General features: G+C 39.6%; 1 protein-coding gene across 2 annotated transcripts; it reads right to left on the bottom strand.

Annotated features, from left to right (window-relative positions):
- Positions 1–1,018: 1,018 nt before the first annotated feature.
- Positions 1,019–10,936, bottom strand: ABHD10 (abhydrolase domain containing 10, depalmitoylase). Of its 2 annotated transcripts, XM_060770633.2 has the most exons (5): positions 10,790–10,934; positions 7,827–8,010; positions 6,976–7,087; positions 5,959–6,096; positions 1,019–4,080 (listed from the first exon to the last, which is right to left on the bottom strand). In XM_060770633.2, the coding sequence occupies exons 1-5, from the start codon at positions 10,920–10,922 to the stop codon at positions 3,745–3,747; spliced, it is 903 nt and encodes a 300-aa protein (XP_060626616.2). In that variant the 5' UTR covers positions 10,923–10,934; the 3' UTR covers positions 1,019–3,744. The 2 variants fall into 2 exon arrangements, with proteins under 2 accessions (XP_060626616.2, XP_067322755.1); XM_067466654.1 differs by lacking the exon at positions 5,959–6,096 and having other exon boundaries at positions 10,790–10,936.
- Between the last annotated feature and the right edge of the window lie 1,699 nt (positions 10,937–12,635).

Raw genomic sequence — 12,635 nt, 5'->3', positions numbered from 1 at the left:
GCAACCCCATGAGATACTCCCATCTTTATATGTATCTTTCTGATTAACATCAGTGTCAGTGTTAAGACATGCATTCCTTTAAAAAAAAAAGCTTCTACACACCACACAAAACTAGAAAATAATGACATCTGGAATAAAAATAAATTTCAAATTTCAGCGTATGTTTCTACTTAAGGGGTAAAATAATGGGTTTCACAAGTTATTCCATTGGGCTGTTGTCAAGGGAGAGATGAAACAGCTCTTGTCTATTTTCACAGATGGTGGGGACACAAAAGCCATCTGGATCTTGGATTCAATCATTAAACATTTATGTCCCTATATGACCATTGTCTGATTTTGTCTGGCATTATCACCAAAGATTAAATTTGTAGCCAAACCGGCACATGCATTGCTGTCACCTAAGTATGTTTAAACCCTGAATTATGTCTATTTTATGCTTTTATAGTTAACATCAGGACTATTAACCAGACGGCAGGTTCTCTTTACTGCCTATGTTTACTCTTTTTCAGATTGGCACTGAAACTGTTGTTTGATTCAACTTTTTAAATTGTGCTTACTGTATGAAATGTATAGTGGAAAATGCAAATCACCATTCTATTGCCATTTCTCTGCTTTAAATGAAAATGTTACTAGAGTCTCGCTTATCCAACTTTTGCTCATCCAACGTTCTGTATTATCCAATGCAGTTTGCCTCCTGCACGGATCCACAGCTTTTTCAATACATTGTGATGTTTTGGTGCTAAATTTGTAAATACCGTCATTACTACATAATGTTACTGTATGTTGAACTGCTGTTATTGTCAATTTGTTGTAAAACATGATGTGTTGGTGCTTAATTTGTAAAATCATAATGTAATTTGACATTTAACAGGCTTTTCCTTAGTCCCTCCTTATCCAACATTTTCACTTATCCAACGTTCTGCTGGTTGCTTATGTTGGATAAGCGAGACTTTACTGTACTTTCATATTCCAGATCATCATATTCCTAACTGGTAAGTGGCACAATAAGCATAGTGAATTAGAGAATATGTAACATCTTTTTATTGTTAAAGCTACTAAATACCTGCATAATAATATTACAGTGAAGGAAAAATTAAAACAAGACCTCACAACCTCCGAAGATGCCTGCCACAGATGCAGGGAAAACGTCAGGAGAGAATGGTTCTAGAACATGGCCATACAATCTGAAAAATCTACAACAACCCAGTGATTCCGTCCATGAAAGCCTTTGACAGTAATTTTAAAAGTCTGTCATTTATTATACTTCATCATCATTTTGTGCATAGTAATGTTACTCCTTTCAAAGCACATGTGGATTCAAACTCCTTAAGACACATTTTAGCACAGTATTGTTGTATATTTGGAAATCTTTCATTTCTTATTCACTTTCTATATACTACAATATTCTATTTTCATATTTTACACATAAAATACATATGAAATACAAAAAGTTGGCGAATCAGGAGATTAAGATCTGAAACTACGGTAACTATGAAGCATTATTGGACTAATGATCTTTTTGGTATCAACATGCAAGTGATTTTAAAGCTGCATATATATAAAGACAGACCTTCCTTTTTAAAAAGTGCATAATGGAAGAGTAAGCTATGATGAGCTTTCTCTTTTTACAGCATAGGAGAGGAGGTCTGAGATATAGGATTTCCCATTCCCATTAACACAACACATCCTTGACATATTGAAAAACATCATTAAGACAGCATCTGACATTTTTGTACTGTGGTGTTTACAAACTCATCAAAGACCAATTAGACTGATTTCACAATCATACCGCCATATTATGCTGTCATACAAACTCATGCCTAAGTTCTTCTTGCTCAGGGATTCTCAAGTTATCAAGGCATGTGTAGGCATGCATCATCTTGTTTCTCAAACTTATTAAATAACTTTTTGCTTTGCTCCAGTAGCAACTTGGCAGTTTCTAAAGTCACTCCTGACACACACAAAAACAGCTTTGCTTCAGAGAAACGAAATACAAAATGCTAAAAATCCATAAGGCACATCACCAGACTCAAAGATGAAAAGTCCTAGTGGGATTAGCACCTACTGAGATATTTTTTAGAAGTCAGATTTGAAATTAGAAGTGTGGCATGCAATTTAGAACACATAATTGAAATGATTGCATGCAGAATCCAGTGAAATGGCCTTTGATGTGCAAGGAAAACTTATCCCTTAAAGAAATGCCATCTTCTTGGCCAATTCTACTTGTAACAACTAACAATAGGAATCTCTTGTCAGTGAAGGTTTCACTGCTGCAAACTCATCATACATTTGGACCTTTAATGGTGTAATATGTGGATAACCCTTTCTTCACAGCTGAAGTGACTCTGATTATATGGCTTGAAATATGAATAATTTCATCTTAAGAAATGCACGTCAAAGTGTTGACAGTGTGCAAGCAACCTTTTGCTGTTGGCAAAACTGAATAATAGCATCACAAGATCTGTTTCCCCTTTGCTCAAGGGAAAGTACATACATCCTATAAGAGAAAATTTGGTAAGGTATGTGAGAAATACTTTTTTTACATGGGCATAGTGATAATGCCTATTCAAAACAATTTACAGAACAGCAGTATTTCATACTGAGAACGTTGTCAGTTTAAACTAGCATTACTTACATCAAACCAAATATTTACAAGTGTTATCACCCATGCTTGTTCATTGGAAAGACTTGAGGGCCTTAACCAATGGCTAAAATGTATTTACAGTCACAAGTTTGTCAACTTTCTCATGCTTAGGAAATATAGAGAAGTCCACTCCATCAATGTGTTCTTCAGCAAAGCACTAGTAAAAGTTTACAAAAAAAGGAGTAGTAGTCTCTAACAAGATCTCTTACTAGCTTCCATGTAAAGCACATTTATGACTTAATACTATCCTACTATCCCCAAGTAATTCCAAATGAAAAGCTGTATTCAACAGGACATCTGTAAAACATCACAGTTTGACTCTAAGGGCCTAAATATATGCATGTCATGTCATATTATTCCCTGAAAAAATATTATGTACCATCTTTCCTAATTAAAATCAAGCAGTGGAAGAAGCATAGGTAAGGAAGGAATTTACCCCTTCCCATTGGAAGGGGTATCTCTCTCTCTCTCTGCTGCAATACATTGAACAACCCTTAAACACATTGGGAATAAGAACTCATTCTGTTCAATGCACAGATGTGTTATGTCATGCAATTGTTTTTGTCTTTCCTTAGTGAACCACTTCATCAAAATATAAGCCTGGCATGTAAGGAGTAACATGAAGAAACACTCTAAAAAAAACCTCTGTCCCACACAGCAAATCTTCATTTGGAGGAGAAATAATGCACGAGTAATTTGGATACATTTTAGGGACTTTTAGGTTGCATTTCACAACTGAAGCAGAAAAAGCATTATTATGCATATTTATTAAAGGAGTAAAAAAGGGATGGAAAAGTCACATTGTATTACAAGGTAAAAGGCAGAAATTATTGGCACACATATACCTGGGTATGAAAAGGTAAGACGCATATTGCATAAAGGTCAATGGTGATTTGTTTTGGGCAGTAAAGGATTAAACAGCAGCTTGCCTTCACATTTTGTATTTGTGCAAATGCAGCATTAAGAAGATAGCTGTATTTACCAACAAATTTTAAAGGGTAAGAAAATATTTGTAAAGCTCCAGATCTCTCTAGCTGAAGAGTCATGCTCTGAACTGATTTTCTTCCAGACTGAAACGTTTCAACCCTGTGCTCCTGATGCTAGGTGCTCAATTGCTCAATCAAGTCTTCCACAGTGTATACAATAAGCTTGATGTCCTCCTTCTCCTTCATCCGATGACTACCACCTTTGCGGAGAATAACATCCACATCTCCGCCAACAACACACTCAGCAATTTTCATGGAGATCTGCCATGGCACATCATCATCCTTCAGGCCATGAATGAGTCGCACAGGACACTTTATGGGAAGCGGACTATTCAAAACACAGTGATTTTCTGCTTCCTGAATGAGTTCGTACGGCACAGAGTAAAACCCCTCTTCGTTGTGCTTGGTTGGCATCCTCCATTCACCTTTTTCTTCTATTTCTTTTTTGACCTGGGAAGATACATGAATGATAGACTGTAAGACCACTCACTGAAAGGCCTTGATACCTACATTCTTTCTAAAGCAAAATGGCCCAAATGTTGATACATATACACATCATCACTATGCACTTAGATTCCTATTAACACAAAACTAAAGATTGAGGTTAACATCATCATTTACTAATTATGTCTCCTTTTCAGAATTGGAGAACAGTACATGGATATGGCTTTTATTTTATTTAAATAATTCTTACAAGCAGCTTTAGGTCAGCAGCTATGTGACTGAATCACAGTTTAGGACAATGGTTCTCAACCTGTGGGTCCCCAGATGTTTTGGGCTCCAACTCCCAGAAATTTATTTGCTTATTTACAACATTGCTACCCTGTCTTTCTCCACCCCAGAGGGGACTCAAGGTGGCTTACAATGCCTTCTAAAACAATGCACAGTTAAAATGAACATTTAAACAACATTAGAAATACATTAAAGCATTTAAACATATAAAACAATGCTTTCACTGTTAACCACATTATCCAACCACATTATCTGGGCCATTCCAATAGTCATTGCACATCATTCCAATTTTATCTATTGCATAGGTTCTTCAAAGGCTTGATCAAAAAGCCACGTTTTTACTTTCTTAAATAAGATCAAGAGGGAGGGGCTGATCTAATATCTCTAGGGAGGGAATTCCACAGGTCAAAACACCTGGGGACCCACAGATTGTGAACCCCTGGTTAGAAGATCTCCTGTCGAAATGTTTAATCTGCTTTCAATTCACTAGATAGTTAATCAGTACAAAGATTGCAGTATCTTGCTAATATCTGCCTCAAAAGCAATGAATGTAAAATTTATTATCAAGTCTTTGATTATGTGGAAAATCTGAAAGATAAGCTGTAGGATCACGAGACATAGCTGGAAAGTTGTTATAGAGGCAGATTGTATGTTGGGGAATAGCATTTACATGGCTGAGGAAATTATATTGAAATGCGCCCTTAAAATGTTCAGTTCATCCAGCTCTAGTTAGCATATGTACAACTGAGCATTTATGCCTGCCTGCTATCCTGGTTGGATCCTAGCTAGTGTAGGGAGTCAAAACTGGTAAAGTTGTTTTCTATTAATTGCGCCACTTGGGTTTCTAATGACAAGTTATCTCTAAAAAATACCTACAACATAATTTTTTTGTGTGGAAAAATGCATTACCATCTAGAAGCGCATCTATACTGGTAAGAGAATGTATTTATACACATCAGGCATAATTTCAATTCTGATAACAATATCTGGAAGCCTAGAATGATCTACTCTACTTTTACATTTAAATAGTAAACAGAATAGATAAAACTCTTAATGCCAGAAACTCAAAGCATATTCCCCAGTCATATAAATTCATTCCTTATTATAGCCTACCAAAATGACAACTTTCTAACTGGTTAATCTAAATTAATTTAGGAATTATTGTTTACAAGAAGTAATAACATTTTTTCCTTCTTCTAGAAGTGTCAGGAGCTGTGATGAACAATATATGTCTCCTTCCTCTGTTTCTGGAAACCCAGGATCTCATTCCAAATCACTGGGAGAATATAATGATATTCCAGGAAGCCTCCAGAAAGCGTTTAAAATAAGCAGTGAGACCTTCATTGTTCATTTTGGTGGTTTTAGTGACTTCTGCTACTGAAATTTGGTGACAGCGAGTGGTACAGTTAACAGATGTCATGTTGGCTGCCCACCCTCGTCTTGACAAAGGTCAAAAGTAAAATGTTCTTAAGACAGCTCCTTTTTCCAGCTGATGTGGGTTATCTGTCAACAATAGTCCTCTGCAACATGGGAGTTCTATAGTACAAAGACACCACATGTATGTTTTGGATCAGCAAAGCCAGCATTTCCTCTTACCTCTACAGAAAGCTGCTGAAAAGTTGCTACTAAATGGTCTGCCGCTACAGCTACTCCAACTAATGCAGCTACCTTTTCGGGACGGGCAATTGCAGCATGAAGCATCAGCCATCCACCCAGGCTGGAGCCAACTAAAATCTTAACATGAAAATAGTATTAGCTATTTTGTGTTACCGGAAAACACACAAAACATTTTCTATGCATGCAGAGGTGGGCCAAGTGTATCCCCTTCGCCCCACAGTGACCAAAAAATCTGACATTTTTACCAATAGTTTTTTGCCCCCTAAACTCCCAAATGTTCTTGAATTTTTATATTTCTCAATCCCCCCGCCCCACTTCTGAGCCAGGTGAGTGACTTCTCATTTCCTGTTGTTCAAAATACTTTTCCTGGATTTAAAATGGATTATATGGAATATGGCAAATGATATGAACAATCCTCATGGCTTAAAATGCCAGATTGTCCAAAACTTTCATAGATCCAATGCCATGAAAAATAGGTTAATTGAAGGCTTCCTAGGCTGAAGGCTATTTGTTTGAAATGAAAAGCAGTTACATGCCACAGTTACATGAGGCTCACTCATCCCTCTCCACTTTTTAAATTGAGATACCATAGTCCAAACCAGTCAATGTTTCGTAACTCTCACCTCTAAGTGTAATATATACAATTTCCCCAATATTTTAGGGCTTGTGCATGTTTTACCGCATTCAATGCCAGTATATACTTCTTTACATTGTTATTTGGGAGATCTACACTTTCCAGCCATGCCCAATTCTATTTTCCAAGAAGTTTTCTTTAAAAGACAGTTTTTCAGAACAGTCTGATGAATATCAACAACTAAACGCTAAACTTTATTAACCAGACAAAATAATTTCCTGCCAAAGGATTTCGTAAGTCAGGGGTATGTTTGCTTCCTCCAGGCTAGCAATAGTGAAATGTCCCACAATTTTATTCACAAAAAGAAGCACAGTGCAACATAAGAGAAGAACTGCTTCATTTAAAAATCAAGAACAATCAACCTGTGGCCCTTGTGTGAGTTCATCCAGTATGGACAGAACATCCTTCCGCCACTTTCCCAATGTACTTTCTTTAGTACTGCCATCTGAACCTCCGCAACCTCTGTAATCAAACCTGTGGAGGAATAAAAATGAAAACATAGCTTTGTATAATCAGCAATGACCAAGATTACCATATACAAACTGCTTGGGAAGATGCCTGCAGCAAGATAGTTTTAACAGCAAATAATAATACTTTGATATTGTTTTAATCATGTTTTTAATTGCAGTTAGTTAATTTTTGTAAAACTTTTGCGAACATAATATTTTAGTTGTAGAGTCTTGCTTATTCAACATAAATGGGCCAGTAGAATGTTAGATAAGTGAAAATGTTGGATAATAAGGAGGTATTAAAGAAAAGCCTATTAAACGTCAAATTACATTATGATTTTACAAATTAAGCACCAAAACATCATGTTTTAAAACAAATTGATAGAAAAAGCAGTTCAATATACGATAATGTGATGTAGTCATTACTGTATTTACGAACTGAGCACCGAAACATTGCAATGTATTTAAACAGCTGTGGATCCAGGCAGGAGGCAGATTGTGTTGGATAATACAGTATGTTGGATGAGTGAAGGTTGGATAAGCGAGACTCTACTGTATCTTGTTTTTTATTTTTGTTTTTCTTTTTTTTACAAAAAAAAGAAGATCATTTTAGGTTCTGAATAAGGAGAGAGATGGGATGTAAATGCAATAAACATGTCAATAAAAATAAACATAATTCACTGACAACATGAACAGAACATTTAAAATAATGGAATGAAATATATGTGTCACACTAAGCACAAGTCTGTTCTGTTATAACATACCTGACAAAAGCATGGCCAACTGATTTACAGTAGTCTTCCAGTGCAAGTGCTTTTTCACCATTCATGTTTGAAAAAAGGCCTGGGAGGAAGACAACTCCAGGATTCTTTCCTTTTAGTTTATGATAGGCGAGTTTTGGAAGATCTGTCCGGTTAAGGAAACTGGGAGATGATTTTTGCCTGCAACCTACGCACACAAAAAAAATTGAACTTTTACATTTTTACTGCGGATATTGTTGAAACAAATTACAGGTCTACCGAAGTTAACAAATATGTTAGTTTTCCTCCCCATTCTCCAGCAACAAGAATAGGAAGATGAGGGGAAAGGGCTGGACCAACACGGGCTGTCACTGCTGGGTTGCAGTCATGTCAGCAGTTAATGCAGTAAAGCTGGAGCTGGTAAAGAATGGGATTCCACTCTAGTTGATCCAATTGTTGTTGAATGTATCTGCCTAAAACAGAGCAGCTGCCTCCAGAATCTCTTACTGAGCATGCACAAACAGCAAAGCAATGGAAAGTGAATATATCTGCATCACTAAGTATGTTAAACGACATCAACAAAAATGGTAAAACTGAAAAGTAGAGAAAGAAAATAAATCATCGTTGGCTACATTCTGGAAGAAACTTTCAAGTGTCATGCAGCGGCAAAAAAAGCCAATGGGATTTTGGCCTGCATCAATAAGACTATACTGTTTATATCCAGGGAAGTCATGCTTCCCCTCTATTCTGCCTTGGTCAGACCACACCTAGAATACTGTGTCCAGTTCTGGGCACTGCAATTGAAGGGAGATGCTGACAAGCTGGAATGTGTCCAGAGGGAGGTGACTAAAATGATCAAAGGGTCTGGAGAACAAGTCCTATGAGGAGAGGCTTAAAAAGCTGGGCATGTTTAGCCTGCCGAGGAAACTTGGCAGACATGCATAAATACGTGAGGGAGGAGGGAGCAAACTTGTTTTCTGCTGTCCTGGAGATTAGGATGCAGAACAAGGGCTTCAAATTACAGGAAAGGCGATTCCACCTGAGCATGAGGAAAAATTTCCTAACTGTGAGAGTTGTTCAACAGTGGAACTTTCTGCCCCAGAGTGTGGTAGAGGCCCCTTTGGAGGCTTTTAAATAGAGGCTGGATGGCCATCTGTTGGGGCTGCTCTGAATGCGAGTTTTCTGCTTCTTTGCAGGGAATTGAACTGGATGGCCCATGAGGTCTCTTCCAACTCTATGATTTTATCATTCTTCAGAAGGTTCAAAGTGTTTTTGTTTACTTACACAGGGCTTAAAATACCTGGTTGTTTCATATCGTAAATGCATACTGCTAATTTTAAATAAAAACATTGCTAGAGCATATCAAACTTCTCTTCTTTGTAGTGCAGGAACTAATCTCTCTTATTTTCCCACAGTGAGGACATCAGTTCCTCCATTCGTGCCTCTTTGAATTCTGCAGCACTGCTGGTTACAGCTGACCTCCAATTAGAGCACTCAAGGACCAGGGCTTCCCAGTTCTCTGTGTCTATGCCACAGGTTTTGAGGTTGGCTTTAAGCCCATTTTTAAATATCCTTTCCTGTCCACCAACATTCTTGAGTTGGGAGTATAGCAACTGCTTTGGGAAGCAGTGATCAGGCATTTGGACAACATGGCCAGTCCAGTGGAGTTGATGGGGATGTGTGTGTATATAAGTGTGTGTGAGATGTCCAGGGTGGGAGAAGGAACCCTTGACTGTTTGAAACAAGTGTGACTGCTGCCATTAGGAAGTCCTGCAATGTCTTCATAGAATCATAGAGTTGGAAGAGACCTTGTGGGCCATCCAGTCCAACCCCCTGCCAAGAAGGAGGAAAATTATTTATTTACAGTATTTATATATCGCCTTTCTCACCCCTGGTTGAGCAAAGCTTCTGAGGAAAGCATTTATTTTAGGGAGGTGATTAAATGATATGGCTTCAATAGAATCATAGAGTTGGAAGAGACCTCATGGGCCATCCAGTCCAACCTCCTGCCAAGAAGCAGGAAAATTGCATTCAAAGCACCCCCGACAGACAGCCATCCAGCCTCTGTTTAAAAGCTTCCAAAGAAGGAGCCTCCACCACACTCCGGGACAGAGAGTTCCACTGCTGAACGGCTCTCATAGTCAGGAATTTCTTCCTAATGTTCAGATGAAATCTCCTTTCTTGTAGTTTGAAGCCATTGTTCCGCGTCCTAGTCTCCAGGGCAGCAGAAAACAGTCTTGCTCCCTCCTCCCTATGACTCACATATTTATACATGGCTATTATGTCTCCTCTCAGCCTTCTTGTCTTCAGGCTAAACATGCCCAGCTCTTTAAGCCTCTCCTCATAGGGCTTGTTCTCCAGACCCTTGATCATTTTAGTCACCTCCCTCTGGACACATTCCAGCTTGTTAATATCTCTCTTCAATGATGGTGCCCAGAATTGGATATAATATTCCAGGTGCGGTCTAACCAAGGCAGAATAGAGGGATCTAGACCCTATACTCCTATTGATGCAGGCCAAAATCCCATTGGCTTTTTTTTGCCGCCGCATCACATTGTTGGCTCATGTTCAACTTGATGTCCACGAGGACCTCAAGATCTTTTTCACACGTACTGCTCTTGAGCCACGCTTCCCCCATTCTGTATCTTCACTCAGGACCCTTCCAGACAGGCCCTATATCCCAGGATCTGATTCCAAGTTTTAGCTTCCTCTAAAAGGAAAGGGGAAGGAACAATGGAAAGGTTGGTTCAGAAGTAGAAGGCTTCAGGTGCCTCTACAGCAGGCCTGAGCTAACTTGGGCCTTCCTGGTATTTTGGACTTCAACTCCCAGCATTCCTAACAGCCTCAGGCCCTGAAAGGAATGCTGGGAGTTGAAGTCCAAAACACCTGGAAGGGCCAAGTTTGCCCAGGCCTGCTGTAGAGGCACTAGTTGTCTTCGACCTGTGGCAAAAGGCACAGGGAGGCGCCCCACTCGCTCAGTCACTCACCCAGCCGAGAGACGGCCGGCCCCCAGCGCAGCCTCTCCCGCCACAGCAGCCTCGTGGCCCCGGAGAGCGCCATCCGCCAGAGCCCCGCAGCAACACACCCCTTTCCTTGGCCGCTCCGTGAGCTACTGAGCATGCGCCGGGTTCGCTGGAAGGAGGAGGAAATTGTCACTGCGCAGGCGCCGGAAACTGTCCGCTCTAGGCATTGCTCTTTACCTCTTATCTCTACAGGAGAGAAGTCTCGAAGAGGAACATAAATCATTCAACCATAGAGCGACGACCTCTTCTCTTAGAATGGAGCTTCCGGGTTGATTTTTTTGCCACCCCCCCCCCCCCCACTATTGTCTTTGGGGCAAAAATGGCTACAGCAAACATGAGCAAACATTGGCCCTCCAGGCCTACTGTGAGAGATGATGAGACTTGTAAAGTACCTACCTTTTCAGAATGCTCTTTGATTGTAGGTGAACTATAAATCCCAGTAACTACAACTTCTAAATGTCAAGGTCTATTTCCCCCAAACGCCTTCTGTGTTCACACCTAGCTCCAGCAGAGAAGAGCTCTTTGCCCCCGCCCCAGGCATTCCACAGATATATAAACCCATTGTCCTAATTCCAACAGACCTCACTACCTCTGAGGATGCTTGCCATAGATGCAGGCGAAACGTCAGGAGAAAATGCCTCTAGAACATGGCCTTATAGCCCAAAAAAACCCACAAGAACCTAGTGATTCCAGCCATGAAAGCCTTCTACAATAAACCCTTCTAGTGTTTTCTGTTGGTCATGGGAATCCTGTTGCCAAGTTTGGTTCAATTCCATCATTGGTGGAGTTCAGAATGCTCTTTGATTGTAGGTGAACTATAAATCCCAGCAACTACAACTCCCAAATGACAAAATCATTTTTTTTTACTGATGGTCACTCCTTGGATTAGTACAGAAGTGGGGAATGCTTTCAGATTGGCTGACAGGTGCTGCAATCCCACCTCTCCAAGGGAATCCTCCCCAGCCAGCTGTGACGTCAACAGGGCTCCACCAATCAATGCCAAACCGGCCACAGTTGGGGCAGGAAATACAAAGTTTATGATTGTATAAAATGCTTGTTTTTTCTCTGTATGGTATCTTAGCTTCCTTTAGCATTTTACTGTAAGCTGTCATCCTTTCCAGTTGGATCGAAATAAAATCACCTTGGTGGCTTCTTCAACTTGATGAAATTTCTTGATTGGAGAACATTGGGCTAGCTTCTTTGTCTCACCAGGCACACAGACCCACAGGCGACCCGCTGCCGGTATCTGCCTAACATAAATTGGTATCTGCGCTCTGGGTTTTGCTATCTGTGGCCCATATTGCACTATCCGTGGCCAGTCCAAATTGTTCTATTTCAATATAATAATAAAACTTTATTTCTATGCTGCCCTCTTCTCTGTTAGGACTCAGGTTGGTCCTGTCTGATCTTTAAAGCTAAACAAAGCCAACTCTGATAAATACTTAGATAGGAGACCACCAGTGACTACCAGGTGTAGGTGATATTTTAGAGCAGGGGTCCTCAAACTAAGGCCTGGGGGCTGGATACGGCCCTCCAAGGTCATTTACCCGGCCCTCGCTCAGGGTCAACCTAAGTCTGAAACTACTTGAAAGCATACAACAACAATCCTATCTCATCAGCCAAAAGCAGGCCCACACTTCCCATTGAAATACTAATAAGCTTATATTTATTAAAATTGTTCATTTTAATTATTGTTTTAAAGTGTTTTTTGCACTACAAATAAGGTATGTGCAGTGTGCATAGGAATTCATATTTTTTTTCAAATTATAATCCGGCCCTCCAACAGTTTGAGAGACTGTGATCTGGCCCT

This window comes from Anolis sagrei, chromosome 3 (assembly GCF_037176765.1).
Source record: "Anolis sagrei isolate rAnoSag1 chromosome 3, rAnoSag1.mat, whole genome shotgun sequence".
Lineage (NCBI taxonomy): Eukaryota > Metazoa > Chordata > Lepidosauria > Squamata > Dactyloidae > Anolis > Anolis sagrei.
Note: the sequence above shows the minus strand (reverse complement) of the source record. Positions and strands in the feature narration are given on the sequence as shown.

Coding starts and splice junctions, on each gene's coding strand:
- ABHD10 (XM_060770633.2), bottom strand. CDS start 10,922: ATGCTCAGTAGCTCACGGAGCGGCCAAGGAAAGGGGTGTGTTGCTGCG. Junction 7,088..7,826: donor GTTGGCCATGCTTTTGTCAG/GTATGTTATAAC, acceptor ATTCCTCCACAG/GTTTGATTACAGAGGTTGCG. Junction 4,081..5,958: donor TTCAGCAGCTTTCTGTAGAG/GTAAGAGGAAAT, acceptor GTATCTTCCCAG/GTCAAAAAAGAAATAGAAGA.